Raw genomic sequence first — 16,263 nt, 5'->3', positions numbered from 1 at the left:
GATGGAGAGAGTGTGTGTGATGAGAAAGAATATAAAGAGAAATGGTAGAAAATGTGTGATGAGAGAAAATAAGGAGAGAAAAAATATATTGAGAGAGAAAGTGTGATGATAGAATGAGGAGAGAGAAAATATGATGAGAGAGAACAAGGAGAGAGAGTAAAATGAAAGAAAAATTGAACAAATATATTAAGGGTATTTTCATCCAAAACTTAATTCTCATTCTCATTCCATCAAAACCCAAGGGAGGGGGTGGGTTTCATCCATACCCAAGTTTTTGGGTTGCATTCCAAAATCTTGATTCCATTCCCATTAACCAAACACAAGGTTTGGGAATGAATCCATTCTCTCATTCCCAAACTTCTAAACCAAACGTCACCTAAATGTCCTATCCAAGCCAAAGAACTTACTCCAAAAAGTCCTGACAAATGATGATTTAGACGAGATTCTACATTTTTGAACCACGATCCAACATCATAGAATTTTCAAATTCCTAAGTGTAATGTGCTCTACATGAGATTTGAACTCTAGTTACTTAGGGAATCCATCTTACCTTTTACTTGATGTAGTAAAAAGTGATTTTGTTTACACTTTCTCATAGTTTATCTTAAATTATATAAAAGAAGATAAATCATAAGATAATTTTATAATCAACAGTTAAATAATTAGAAAATAGAAGAAATTTTTGCTCGGAAGATATGTTGTTGGATCGGATAAGTGCAATAGAGGGGGGGTGAATATCGCGCTCTTTTAAAACTTTTCTTTGTCTTTGGAAATCAAAATCGTGCAGCGAAAATTAAAATAAAAGACAAGTTCGTTTACTTCGTTCGGAGTCTAGGTCGACTCCTACTCGAAAGCCCGTGGTCCTTGACCACACCGATGGGCAATATACTATAACCCTTCTTTCCGAAATCCTCGGAAAGAAGCAGATCATACAAATGAGAAAGATAGTAACAATCCTACTATGTTACTAATGAAAAATACAATGCAAGCTAAAAATTAATATACCGACTAAATGTAGAATTTGAAGCTCGGTCGGTACTTTCGGATGAAGTAGTTTGAAGAGTTGTAGTGAGCTTACAGTACGAACAGCTTGCGCAGAGGTGAGCCTTTTTGTAATCAGAAAGTTATTTTTGCCTCAAACCTCGAGCCCCTTTTTATAAGTGCCTTTAAGATTCGGTCGACCGATCCCTCTGTTCGGTCGATCGAACTAGCTCCCTTTCTTCCTGGCTGAAGTCTGACGCTAGCTCAATCTTTTGCATTAACTACTCATTAAGGATTCAGTCGACCGATCCCTACTTTTGGTCGACCGAACAAGCTCCTTCCCTGTTCATCGAGATTTGCCAAGATCCTCATTTAATGGTGCTTTAATGTTGATTGGTTCGGTCGACCGATCCTTTGGTTTGGTCGACCGATCATCTCTTTTTCCTTTTGCTTCTGATCGATGTTGATGAATTGGTCTGTGCTGAGTCATTATGGTTCGGTCGACCGATCTGGCCAAACCTACAAAACACTGTTAGACAGTAATCTTGCAAAACAGATGTTAGCACAATTATAATGCATGAGTAATATATAAAAGACAGTAGAACTGTCTTGATCTCAAGTTGGAAACCTTCTCCCGGTTTCTTCAGTTGGATCAACAACCTAAGGTTATTCCCTTCGGGAACCCGACCTCATTGTCGCTCCTCCAGTTGTTTACCTCAACCTATTTGCCAAACTTAGATCCTCCAGATATAGTTTGGGCTTTTCACTTAGCTTTAATCGGCTCGCCAGGACTTTTCTCTTGATTTTCGGTCTTCCAGACCTCTCGATCACACCTCCAAGCATCGGGTTCCCTTGACCCACTTGGACTTTCACCTGGCTTCCACAATCTACTAAGATTTCTTCTGCCTAGCCTCTAACTAGGTCTTTCCCGATTGAGTAAACAACCTGCACACTCAGTCAACTTGTTAGATCACAACAAGACTTAACTTGAACCTTTGACAACATCAAAACTTAGGTTTGGTTCTGGTGCTACTTGTACCAACAATCTCCTCCTTTTTGATGTTTGGCAACCAAGGTTCAAAGTTAAGTTAAAATATGCAAAAATTAAATAAAAAAGCAATTTAACTTTTAACTCTCCTCCTAAGTTAACTAACTCCCCCTGAATTCATGACTATCTCTCCTCCTTTGATACACATCAAAAATAGGGAAAGACCTCAAAACCAAGGAAAACTAATAAAGGTCACAGAAAACCTTTGAATGCAAAAAAGTCAAAGTTAATAACTTAGTGTAATTTTGAAAAAAAAAAATCATAAGGTTAAAAGTATTGTAATTTATGAAAATTGTAACAATATTAGATAGATCTTTCGAAAGTTGAAAATTAGTGGAAAAGTGTAAGATGGTAGAAAAATAAAAATCAAGCATAAGTAAAGTATTTTTAAAAAAAATATATGTAAAATTAATATTAACAACTTTGAGAAGAATTTTATTTATTATTTTTGAAATAAGGGCAAAATGAAATTATGAAAACACGAATAATCTTTAAAAAGTTAAGGAAGTTAAAATGATAGAAAAATTTGAAAAATTTCACCAAGTTAAAAAAATAGTAATATTTGTATTTTTTTATTTATTAATTTTATTACTATTTTTTTTGTTTTAAGAAGGGAAAAGTAATTTTGAAAATTTTGAGAAGTGTAGAATTTGTGAAAATTGCCACTAAGTTGAAACTGATAGAAATATTTCAAAAAATATTTTAAAAATAAAAATAAAAAATTTTGAAAATTTGTAAGAAAGACTTTTTAAAAATCAAAGCTCCCCCTAAAATTGACAACAACCTAAAAGTCCAAGCATGGTTAGAAAAATTACGAAAAAATGTCCTTATGATGAAATGTCCAACCTTTGTTCAAGAATAACTACCACAAGATAGTAGCTATTGATTCAGGTTGGTCAATTTGAGTATTTAGGACTAACTAGGTTGTTACTAGCTAGTTAACTTAAATTGATTCATGTATGTTGTTTAAAGCCCAGATTTATAGCGATGCACTTACATAAGCATCTGAAATCTTAGGTTATGTCCTAAGCATCTCACCCATTCTAAGTTATCAAGCAAGGGATCTTACTGTGCTTGTGAGATGCTGGCTCCTAGAACTATAGGATCATGCAAGTTTATGGTAGGACCTAGGCTACTCCAGAAAATGAAAATATTTTGAAAGAGTTTTGAAAATCTAAATTTGAAAAGAGAATTTTACAAAAATAATTTTGAAAACTACTAAGTAATATTTTGAAAGCATTTTAAGAAACATATTCTATAAAACACATCCCTAATTATCTTCTTAAGTTACTAAATTTTGATTCAGGTAATGGTTTAGTGAAAATATCAGCCAAATTATATTTAGATTCAATATAGTTTAGTTCAATATCCCCTTTAGAAATATGATCCTTAATGAAATGATGTTTTACTTCTATATGTTTAGTTCTAGAGTGATGTACTGGATTTTTAGTTAGAATTATAGAGCTAATATTATCAATGTAAGTTTTTACATTTTTATAATTTAGATTAAAGTCTTTTAAGGTATGAGACATCCATAACAATTGGGCTACACATTCGGCCATTGCTATGTATTCAGTTTCGGTGGTAGATAATGCAACACATTGTTGCTTACGACTAAACCAACTAACTAAAGATGATCCTAGCAATTGACAACCTCCACTAGTACTCTTTCTATCCAACTTACATCCGGCATAATCTGAATCAGAATACTCTATCAAGTCAAATTGTGAAGTTCTAGGGTACCATATTCCTACATTAACAGTTCCTTTTAAATATTTAATAATTCGTTTAACCAAGGATAAATGGGACTCTTTCGCACAAGTTTGATATCGGGCACACATACTGACTGCAAATAAAATGTCGGGTCGGCTCGCGGTTAGGTAAAGTAAACTTCCTATCATGCTTCTATAAGACTTTAAGTCAACAGATTTACCATTCTCGTCACTATCAAGATTAATGTTACTTGTCATAGGTGTTTTAAGTTCTTTTGAGTTTTCATACCAAATTTTTTAATAAAGTCTTTTGTGTATTTAGTTTGATGTACATAGTTACCATCTTTAGTTTGTATAATTTAAAGACCTAAAAAATAGTTTAATTCACCAACCAAACTCATTTCAAATTCATTTTCCATTAATGTTACAAATTCCTTTAAGAATGTTGAGTTGGTTGAACCAAATACAATATTGTCAACATAGACTTGAGCTATGAAAATGTCTGAATTAAAGGTTTTAATAAAAAGTGTAGGATCAATTTGTCCTTCTTTAAATCCTTTTAATAATATATTAGATGACTCATTGTAATTTATTAAGCATTCAGAAGATAAAAATTTAACTTTAAAACCTGAATCACAGAGCTGACTTATACTAAGCAAATTGTAATGAAAATGTTCAACAAGTAAAATCTTTTTAATTGAAATGTTAGACTGTAATTGAATTTCACTTGTACCTATTACCTTTAATTTGCCATTGTTTCCAAAGGCAACGGATCCTAAATTTTTGAAATTGATATTGGTAAATTTGTGTTGATCCCCAGTCATGTGTCTGGAGCAGCCACTGTCCAAGATCCATTTATATAGAGCTTTGGATTCCTACACAAAACGTAGGATCAAAGGTTGGTTAATGGATGAGTTTTAGTACGTGAGTAAATTTTTAGATTTTGGTAGTATGTAGTTGATTTGGATTAGAAAATAATTTTAAATATAGTTTTTGTAATATATATTTTAAAATAATTGAAGGTTTTTAAAATAATTAAGTTTTAAAAAAAATTAATTAAGTTTAAAAATAATTTTAATTAAGTTTTTAAATTAAAATTTTAAAATAATTTTAATTAATTTTTTTTAAAAATAATTTTAATTAAGTTTTTAAAATAATTTTAATTAAGTTTTAAAAATAATTTTAATAATTAAGCTTTTAAAATAATTTTAATAATTAAGTTTTTAAAATAATTTTAGTTAAGTTTTTAAAATAATTTTAATAATTAAGTTTTAAAATAATTTTAATAATTAAGTTTTAAAATAATTTTAATAATTAAGTTTTTAAAATAATTTTAATTAAGTTTTTTTAAAAATAATTTTAATTAAATTTTTAAAATAATTTTAATTAAGTTTTTTAAAATAATTTTAATTAAGTTTTTAAAATAATTTTAATTTAATTAATTTTAAATTATTTAATTATTGAACTATTGAAAAAGGTTATTGAACCTATGTTAGATTCAAACTTAGCTTTGGGTTAATCAAGCAAGCTTCCTATGGATAAGTTTTCAGTTCAGTGGTGAGACATATGGTCTTCTTGTGTATCAACGATGGACCACTTGCTGAAGACTTTCCAAACTGTTCCCGCTCAAAAAACTTAATACTAAATTTTGGTCTAACTAGCCCATGTTTGACTGGGTAGCTTCGGTCAGATCCACTAAGTTTAGTGCACCAGGTAGAATACACAAGATTCAGCCTAGACATGTCTTCGACAAGGTTTCCTTGACGTACTATCATCCCAATCTATTCTGATGCTATGTTGTAGGGTTTGGTAAACATTTTTTATCTAACCGTTCTAAGCATAAAGTAAACCTAATCCTAAGTGTATGAGTTTGACTAATCATGTTGGTTGAATTGTCATTCTAGTTGCTCCCCCTGAGTCATAGCTTAGATAAAGTCTATCTAAGTAATGAATTTGACTCTTAGGGATTAAGTATATGTTCAGTTTAATTGATTTGGTTAAATGTTTTGTTTGGACCCATGCTTAGACTTGACTTCTAATATTTTGACTAATTAATGACAAGTATGATTTGTTTGTTTGTTTAGGATTGTAACCAAGTATAGATTTGTTGTACATGGCTTGTTGTGATCCAAGTACGACACTTGGACCCCAGTTCGAACTTTTCCAACATTTTCTTGAATTGCTCGACTTGACCTTTCAAGTTGGAATTTTCTTCCTCAAGTTTTTCAACTTGAGTTGAAGTTCCGACTTGAACTTTGGTTAGTCGAGTCACTCAAGTTAACTTGCTGCTTAAGGTGGTCTATTTCCTTAAGTAACAAGTTATTTTGTTTTTCAAATTTTGACAATTTTTTAAACAAGCATTTAACTATTTTAAGCAAATTTGACTTAGAATAAATCGTTACCATATTTGGATCTTCAGATCCATTGCTTCTTTTGAACTCGATGTCGATCTCGGACTCGTACTCTTCATCGGACTCGGAGTCGAAATCTTCGTTTCTTTCCATAAATGCAAGATGGTGTAGGGTTTTTCGGGCCGCAAAAACCGCTTTTTGCGTTGCGGAAACCCCGAAACCCCCATGCCACGGATCCGTGCGAAGAAATAAAATTATGTAAAACTTTCATATACATGTTTTCTACTCCTAGATCTACAAAAGAAAAAGGTTACCCTTGATGCGAAGCCCTTCGCAATCCCGCTCGTTCAAGGTTCGTCGCCGGATCTCGAGAGTATCAAAGTAGATACTCCTCTATGTGTATCCACACAAACAACTCGATGGAGAGAACGTCTAAGGATGTGCTAGCAACCTTAGAAGATCAGTAACGGTGGAGGAGAGGGAGAGAAGAGAAGAGCTTGAGGAAGAAGAAGGAGTTACTCACCAAGCACACAAAATGCACTAACCCCCTCATCTAAAGTGGTCGACCACTTTAAGAGAGATTGTAACCTCTATGGGATGCCAAGAGTCACAACTCTTGGTAACTCCCATGAGGTGACATCTCATTTAAGCAATCATGATGATGTGGAGCATCATCATTGGTCCACTTCTTGCCAACTCACCAATGAGGTGGCAAATGGTCAAGTCAAACTTAACTCTTCATCTTCCTCTCAAGTTAAGTCAAACTTGACCACTTCTCTCCCATGGTTGATCAAATCTAACCATTGGTTTAAGTCAATTTAAATTTAATGAATCTCTATTCATTGAATTAAATTGATTTAATGAGTCTAAGTCCAAATTAGACTCATTTAATACATGAACCAAATTGAGTCCAACTCAATTAGCCTAATTTGGATTACTCTTAATCCAATTTGGTTCATCACATGAACCTAATCCTTTAGGTTCATCAAATGAACCTAATCTCCATCTAATTGCCCTTTGTGTGTGACCCTATAGGTTCTTATAACGTTGGCAATGCTCCTAAACCCATTTAGAAGCATAAGTAATGAGCGGTATCTAGCAACACATCATTACTACCCAAGTTATAAGAATGTTGAGATCCAACATCACCTTGTGACTACTAATTATGACTCTTCACAATATATGACAAGTGTCCTTCTATCATTGACATCTAGATTGATCAATGTGAGGCATAGACCGTGTCATCCTCTAATCAATCTAAATCTTGAACTCCAAGTAGACTCACTCAATCAAATGAGCTCAATATCTCATATTGACTCATTTGGGCATGGTCATGCACTTAGTGGTCTCACTCTATCAAGAATATCGATGTCACTCCTGTCATATAGGAGGGATAGATCTCATCTACATCACTCACATCCCTCCGCATAATTTGTTATATACCTAGTAATCGCCTTTATAGTCCACCCAGTTACGGATGACGTTTGACGAAGCTAAAGTATGTAACTCCTTATATAGGGAACCATGGTGACTTCAGGTCCAAGGACTAATAGTCATACTAATAGCCACATGAGAAAGTTTATGACACTCATATAACGATCCATGATACTTTCTTATGGCGGGTCATTCAGTATACATTCTCCAATGCATACCCATGTGTCAACTTGATATCTCCATATCCATGACTTGTGAGATCAAGTCATCGAGTTGACCTACATGCTAGTCTCGTCGCATTAACATTGTCCCTGAATGTTAATACTCGACTAGGAATGATTAAGAGTAGTGTTCCCTATATCATCTCACTATCGATTCAACCAATCGATTGATATAGGTAAGAACCTTCTACTCAAGGACGTTATTATACTTAGTTATTTGGCACCAATACAAGTAAGTATAATAACCAAAAACAAATGCCTTTATTTATATACAAGAATATGATACAACGAGTCCATACAACAATCATCAAATGATTGGCTCTAAGGCTCTAACTAACAGATGGCTCGAATGCTTTGTTTGCTCCATGTCAGATTCGTCGGAAGAGGTCTCGTCCCATGTCGCTTGGAGGGCTTTCTTTCGTCTTGTCGATTTAGGCATTTCTTCCTTTCGATTTGGGCATTCGTTTTTGAAATGCCCCTTTTTGTTGCATCCGTAACAAATCACTTCTGATTTGTTTTGGGTCTGGTTGAATGGTGTCTTCTTGGCACTTTTTCTGAATTTCTTCGTCAGCAATCTCCGGACCATGTTGACTAACTCTTCTTCATTTGTTAAGTCAGCATCTGACTCACTTTCAGGCTCGATCTTTGTTTTTTATTTTATTTCTTTGCTTGGATCTGCATACAAGGCAACTCCTTTCTCGACATGGCTTATGTTAGATTGCTCGTGTAATTCTAATTCACAGAATAACTCATCTAACTTAAAAATGGAAAGATCCTTAGAAACTTTGTACGCATCTACAATTGATGCCCATAAAACATTCCTCGGAAAAGCATTTAACACGTACCTTATTGTGTCGCGGTTTTCCAGGTTGTGTCCGATCAGATGGAGGCCATTGAGGATGTCCTTCAATCGAGCGTGTAGTTGCAAGGTCGTCTCTCCGGGAAACATTTTAATATTAAACAAATTATTTAAAAGTAAGTCCCGTTTATTTACCTTAGACTCATCAGTTCCTTCATGTAGTTTTACCAGGGAGTCCCATAGTTCCTTAGCATTGTCGTAGGGGCCGACTCGGTTCAACTCCTCTATTATGAGCCCACACTGGATGGTGTTGATCGCCTTATAGTTTAGTTGTGCCTTTTTTATCATTGGAGGAGTCCAATCTTCAGGTTCTAGTGGCGTTCCATCTTTGGTCGGAGGTGTGTAGCCTTTCAGTATTGTGAACCAAAGCTCAATGTCTGATTTCAGATAGCACTCCATTCTGTTCTTCCAGTAGCTAAAATTCTCCCCTTTGAAAAGAGGAGGCCGGACAGTACTGTAACCTTCTTGATAGGAGTTCGACATCCTTGAATACAAGAAATAACAAACCAATTTCTAAGACTTTCGTCTTGGGATTAGTAGTGCTTGAAAAATAGAAATAATAAGAAAAATATTCTAAAAGACAATAAAATTTTTTTAAAAAGATGCTTTGAAAAACGGTTAAGTAATTTTAGAGCTTATGAGGCTATGATACCAATTGTTGGATCGGATAAGTTCGATAGAGGGGGGGGGGGGATATCACGCTCTTTTAAAACTTTTCTTTTTCTTTGAAAATCAGAATCGTGCAGCGGAAATTAAAATAAAAGACAAGTTCGTTTACTTCGTTCGGAGTCTAGGTCGACTCCTACTCAAAGGCCCGCGGTCTTTAACCACATCGATGAGCAATCTACTTTAACTCTTCTTTCCAAAATCCTCGGAAAGAAGCAGATCATACAAATGAGCAAGATAATAACAATCCTACTATCTTACTAATGAAATAATACAATGCAAGCTAAAAATTAATATACCGACTAAATGTAGAATTTGAAGCTCGGTCGGTACTTCCGGATGAAGTAGTTTGAAGAGTTGCAGTGAGCTTGCAGTACGAACAGCTTGCGCAGAGGTGAGCCTTTTTGTAATCAGAAAGTTGTTTATGCCTCAAACCTCGAGCTCCTTTTTATAAGTGCCTTTGAGATTCGGTCGACCGATCCCTCTATTCGATCGACCGAACCAACTCCCTTCCTTCCTGGCTGGAGTCTAACACTGGCTCGATCTTTTGCATTAACTGCTCATTAAAGGTTCGGTCGACCGATCCATACTTTTGGTCGACCGAACAGGCTCCTTTCCTGTTCGTCGAGATTTGCCAAGATCCTCATTTAATGGTGCTTTAATGTTGATTGGTTCGGTCGACCGATCAACTCTTTTTCTTTTTACTTTTGATCGATGCTGATGAACTGGTTTGTGTTGAGTCATCATGGTTCGGTCGACCAATCCTCCGATCCGGTCGATCGATCCGGCCAAATCTGTAAAACACTGTTGACAGTAATCTTACAAAACAGATGTTAGCAGAATTATAATGCATGAGTAATATATAAAAGACAGTAGAACTGTCTTGATCTCAACTTGGAAACCTTCTCCCGATTTCTTCAGTTGGATCAGCGACCTAAGGTTATTCCCTTCGGGAACCCGATCTCACTGTCGCTCATCCAGTTGTTTACTTCAACCTACCTGCCAAACTTAGATCCTCCAGATCTAGTTTGGGCTTTTCACTTAGATTTAATCGGCTCGCCAGGACTTTTCTCTTGATCTTCGGTCTTCCAGACCTCTCGATCACACCGCCAAGCATCGGGTTCCCTCGACCCACTTGGATTTTCACCTGGGTTCCACGATCTGCTAAGATTTCTCCTGCCTAATCTCCAACTAGGTTTTTCTCGATTGAGTAAACAGCTTGTATACTCAGTCAACTTGTTAGATCACAATAAAATTTAACTTAAACATTTGATAAAATTAAAATTTAAGTTTAATTCTGGTGTTATTTACACCAACATATGCCACCGTCGAAAATGGATCCTTATACCAATATAATAAATCTGTCCATGTTAAAATTACTCTGGTTCTATGCTAATATTGTTATATTAATTTTGAAATAAAAAATAGGACAAGTACTTTTGATATTTTTTTAACATGAACGCCATTTGGACGCTAATTAAAAGAAATGAAGCCCTTTTCAATTTAACTATAAAAATATTCAGGAGATGTAAACATGAAATTTAAGGGGCCTTTTAAAAGTTTTGCTAATCTTTAGGGGGCACTTGGAAACTTTTACCATGGATTATAATGAAGAAAATAATCTTTTCGGGAGCGGATGCGCCTGCTATGCTTCATGCTTCCTTCTTCGCCCCTCCTCAAAATCTTTGGTCATGGGGCTCTGGATCTCGTTGCTCTCCGCCTTGATCTCTTCTTTCCTGTCGTTGGTGTTCTTATCGGTGGCATCGGCTGTGATTTTGGGGCGGCGTAGGCGGCGGAAGGCGGTGGGCTTCTTCCATCCCTACACCAACGACGGCGGCGGCGGGGAGAGGGTTTTATGGTGCTCGGTCAAGGCAATTCAGGAGGATTATCCTGATCTAGACTGCGCTATATTCACCGGCGATGATGCCTCCCCTCAGAGTCTTGCTGGACGTGCCCTCGATCGGTTTGGCGTCAGGCTTCTTCGCCCTCCTCAGGTAGCTTCACAATATCTAAGCACTAGTTTTTTTTTTCCCCCTGATTTCGCTGATTTATATATTCTTGGTCCCTTGTCGATTACTTTTCTCCTAACGTGGCTCCTTGAATTCCATGTGAAAATCAGGTTTTGTCAAATTGGTTCCTTGTTGATTCTTCAATAATATAAACACAGTATGCTTCGAGGGGTCGTAGTGAGACCTTTCATGGTGCAGAACATTTTAGAAGGTTCTCTGTGTTCTATTGTTGTACTGATGGTGGATATATATAAGTTTTATTCACTTAAGAAGATACGACAAACAAAAAATTATGCTAGTATGTAGTGATTCATTAGTTTTTTTTTTCCAAAATAAATGATGAGGATTCTAGCACGTTATGTTCACCTAAAAACTCATGCTTGTGTTGGGCATTGAAGGTCATCATTTGCAGTTCAGATTGCTAAAAAGGGTGTGGATTTGAGGATGCTTTCTTGCTTAGTGATATAGATTGCTTTTGGCATATACAAATGAATATGATTATGATATACATTGATTTAGTTTTGCAAAAATAATACAAGCATGTGGTATTAGCAGTTGTTATTAATGACTGATGTGGATTTTAAGATATTGTGTTTACACAAAATTTCTTGTGTTAGACATTATCGATTGTCATTTATATTTCATATTGCCAAAGTTGTGGATTTGATGATGCTTTCTTGCTTAGTGATATCACTTGCTTTTGGCCTATGTAAGTTAATATGATTATGGATATAGGTTACGGATGCTAGTTTCACTATTTACATTTGTGAAGTAATTGCTTAAGTTTCACCAAAAAGTCAATACTAGAAAGTTAGTTGTTCTCCACCTCTTCTTCTCTTCTTTTCTGATACTTCATTTTTTTCCTCAAGTTTTTTTGCATCTTAACTTGCCAACTTGCACTTTTTAGGTTGTTCATTTGTACCGAAGGAAGTGGGTTGAAGAACACACATATCCACGTTTTACTATGATTGGACAAAGCCTTGGCTCAGTGTACCTTTCATGGGAAGCTTTATGCAAATTCACACCTCAAGTCTATTTTGATACTAGCGGCTATGCTTTTACATATCCACTTGCACGGATTTTCGGGTGCAAAGTTATTTGCTACACTCATTATCCGACTATCAGTTCAGACATGGTTTCTCGTGTTCTTCAATTCAACTCTATGTACAACAATGATGCTTTAATTGCCAACAGGTATTGAATTGAGTTAAACATTTAAGTAATGTTATCCATAAATTCTTGCTAGCTCTAATTCTCCTGCAGGTATAGGAATTCTTACATCTTAGAACTGTATCCTTGATCTTCTTTCACAGACCAATGTATTGTTAATTTTGATCTCGTTTGCCAGTTTTAAGCTTATGTTATTCCACTATCACGTATGATTCCACAAATTGTCTACAAACTACATCATTTTCATTAAGTTGCTTAGCATATTTTTGTAGTGGCCTGTTAACAATTTTCAGCTTAGAACTCGTTGTCTCATATGCAATGCAAATATTTTTTTGAAGTTATATGGTCAGTTGTTGTATGGTTTATAAAACATATGTACAAGTTGAATCATTGATAGAGCACAAAATGGGAAACTTGGTATTTCAGCTTTTGTGATACCTCATTTGGTAATTTGTGCAGGTCAAAATATTTATTGTCTTTGCCTCACCATGATTAATAAAATTTATAAGTGATGAATATTAATTCCTCTGTTTCACTTTCAGTTACGACATATTATGGAAACTCACACTAATTGGTGGCCTCTAATTTAAAGAATTAACAGAATATGCTCTCCTATGGTTGGTTGTTTTTATTAGGAGACCTATTCTTGGATAGATTAAAAACAATCTTACACCTTATATTTTGTTTTCTTTGCAGTGTTTTACTATCACAGTGCAAAGTTGTCTATTATACATTGTTTAGTTGGCTATATGGATTGGTTGGATCCTGTGCACATCTTGCAATGGTAAATTCCTCATGGACCAAATCACATATAGAGAAGCTGTGGAGGATCTCACAACACACTAAAAGAGTTTACCCTCCCTGCGATACTTCATCGCTTCAGGTTGATTGTTCTTCTAATTTTTTTTTTTATCAACCATCTCATTCAATGTCTGTTATGTAACCACACTTTTCATCCTCAAAATATGGCGTATGTGCTAGAACTTAGATGAATATGAACGTTAAGTTGGTTGTGTGTTTGCTTGGTTTTTGAAATCTGTTGATTCCAATCTGAACCCCCAAGATGAACAGGAACCAATGATGCCTGATCCAATTTTATTTGAGAAATTGAATACAGCACTTACCAGCAAAAGTTTCAGAGTTGATTAATGAGAAAGAGTTTGGACAACCGACAATAACCTTGGATTGTGTTGGAAAATTTTAGTGATCTCTTCATCAAAAATCTGTATTAAAAATTGCAGTCACCAAGCATGGTAGATTGCTGCGTTGGTGAAAACCTAGGATTGGAATTGATACTAACTGTATAAGTGTAACATTTAAGAAGTTTGACTTCATTTATAGAGAGGCCAACTCCAATCAATTATTTTTGCTGCACTTATCAGGCTAATAATATCATGGAGTTTAAAAAATCTTTAAACCCATTCAAGATATTTTTCTTTCTATCTTCACTTTTCCTCATAAAGCCACCTATTTTCCATTTGTATAACCAAATGTTGGTCGTTTACTTATATATTTTATAAAAGTTATGGATGTTCCACTTTATCTCATCATTAATAACTTGTTTACCAGGGTGGAAGAATAGTAGAAAGAGGAAAAAAAAACTAAAAGAAAATTTTCATGGGATGTACATTATGACGCTATTTAGCCTAGTAGCTTCTTTGCACTATCCAACAAGAAGTTACTATAATCATGTCTTACTAGTTTGTTTGTTTTTTAACTTGAGGAAACCCAGTAGCTTAAAATTTCAACACCTATAACCCTATAAGCTCATATCACCAGAGGGTTCTCTTTCCAACCATTTGGTTATTAAAAATATCAAATGAAAACAATTAGCTTCTAGATGATAAGTTACTTTTTCTTTCTTTATCTCCATGTTTATTTTTTCTGTTGGAAGTTTTTTTTTTTTTGCTCATGTTGAACCAAGATCATTCTAAGCTCTATCATATCTTTTGATGCTTGTCTAGTTGGATCGAGTGTTATCTGCATCTGATTGCTTAGATGTTTGCAAAGTTGGAAGTTTCATCTTTTTGAATGTGTCTAAGACGTGGCATTACTAATAAATTTGTGATTTGAGCATTTCTAGCAACTTGTCCTTATCTTCTAGTTTCATTAACTATTCATTGGCAGAGCTTCATTTATATCCATCATAGATGACATGAACTCATGAATGTCCAAGCAGATGCTTCCATTAGAAAGATCAGTCGAGAATCCTGTGTTTATATCTGTTGCCCAGTTTCGCCCAGAGAAGGTAAGCTGTTATCATAATATGAATGTGGTTGGAGACATTTGCATTTGCCTTTGATTCTTGCTTAGTCACATGGATAATTGACAGCAAATATTAACTAGACATTTGTTTTCGCATCCAGGCCCACACTCTTCAGCTGGAAGCATTTGCACTCGTGATCGAGAGACTAAAACAAGACTCATCATCGCCTAGACCTAAGCTCCAATTTGTTGGCAGCTGTCGGAACAAGCAGGACGAAGCAAGATTGCAGAAGCTCAAAGACAGATCTAGAGAATTAAATATTGATAACTATGTGGAGTTCCACAGGGATGTTATGTATAAGTATGATCTCCATTTCTGCTCATTTATTTACAATTTTTTCAGATAAATCAATTTTCTGCCTTTAGGTTCTTATTTTCTCTCGCGACCAATCTGTGCTACTTTATTTTCTGTTTTTTGGTCATTTTTTTTTTGCTTGATTGATCTATGCTTGGTCATGGATAAAATTTCGATACACCTATTGCTTGCATCTCATGTTTATCGCATTGATCTTTCAGTATGAATTTAAATATCACATTTTAATTCTTTGTTTACAAATGGCTTCGAAGTTCTCTGATCTCTTGCTGTTCCGACATGACACAGGGACTTGGTCCGACTTCTGGGAGGTGCTGTTGCAGGGCTCCATTCTATGATAGATGAGCATTTTGGAATCGTTGTTGTAGAATACATGGCAGCTGGTGTGATACCAATCGGTTAGTCTATACTAGTCACATCTACTGTTTACCCAAAGCCCATATGTTTCCCTTCGAACTAATAGATGATTCTTTCCCCATCAGCCAATAATTCAGCAGGCCCAAAGATGGATATCGTTGTAGAAGAAGATGGGAGACGGACCGGATTTCTTGCCTCCGACAAAGAGGAATATGCCGAAGCAATAAGTAAAGTGTTCAAGATGTCCGAGCCCGAGAGGCTCGCAATAGCCACTGCTGCTAGAGAGCGCGCTTCGAGATTCTCAGAGGGGAAATTCTTTGACGAATTCAAGGCTGCAGTTCGATCTATCCTCACACTAAAAACTTCACCGAAAACTTCTTCCTGAACTCGATTCACCTGCTTTTGTTGTATTTCTCCAATTTTGCACAGGATTTTTTTTCCCTCGGTTCTAGTTGGATTGTTAGGTGACTATCAGTTTACGTTCTTGTATCAATACTTGGTTTCGGGGAAGGGTCTATTAGACGTAATTTTATCTTAGTTTTATCTTACATTGTAAGAGGATGTTTAATAACTTGCACTCATGACAACTAGGTCATATGATTACAATTTCACCACTGTGTTCGCTTGTTTGTTTTATTTGATTGTTTGATAATTAGATAAAAATCCATCTCCTTGCCCAAGTCTCTCATGAACATTGTTTATGATTTTTGAATTAGGTTTTTTAGATAATATTATAATAAATTAATTCTAGGTCGGATTGGTCAGGTTTGATGAGATGCCCGGTCGAGTGGTTGGTTGGACTAGATGAGCCAAGTGGGTTGAGCTACGCACACTGACTAGGTCGAGGGGCTGATCAAGCCACAGTGAACAAGATTAA

General features: G+C 35.3%; 1 protein-coding gene across 1 annotated transcript; it reads left to right on the top strand.

Annotated features, from left to right (window-relative positions):
• Positions 1-10,901: 10,901 nt before the first annotated feature.
• Positions 10,902-15,997, top strand: LOC122052061 (GDP-Man:Man(3)GlcNAc(2)-PP-Dol alpha-1,2-mannosyltransferase-like). The gene is made up of 7 exons (XM_042613452.1): positions 10,902-11,266; positions 12,189-12,475; positions 13,148-13,334; positions 14,631-14,699; positions 14,818-15,017; positions 15,318-15,427; positions 15,512-15,997. Exons 1-7 carry the CDS (start codon positions 10,964-10,966, stop codon positions 15,769-15,771), a joined length of 1,416 nt encoding a protein of 471 aa, XP_042469386.1. The 5' UTR covers positions 10,902-10,963; the 3' UTR covers positions 15,772-15,997.
• Positions 15,998-16,263: the final 266 nt, after the last annotated feature.

Source organism: Zingiber officinale, chromosome 3A (genome assembly GCF_018446385.1).
Source record: "Zingiber officinale cultivar Zhangliang chromosome 3A, Zo_v1.1, whole genome shotgun sequence".
Classification (NCBI taxonomy): Eukaryota; Viridiplantae; Streptophyta; class Magnoliopsida; order Zingiberales; family Zingiberaceae; genus Zingiber; species Zingiber officinale.
This window is presented reverse-complemented; position numbering and strand designations above follow the sequence as displayed.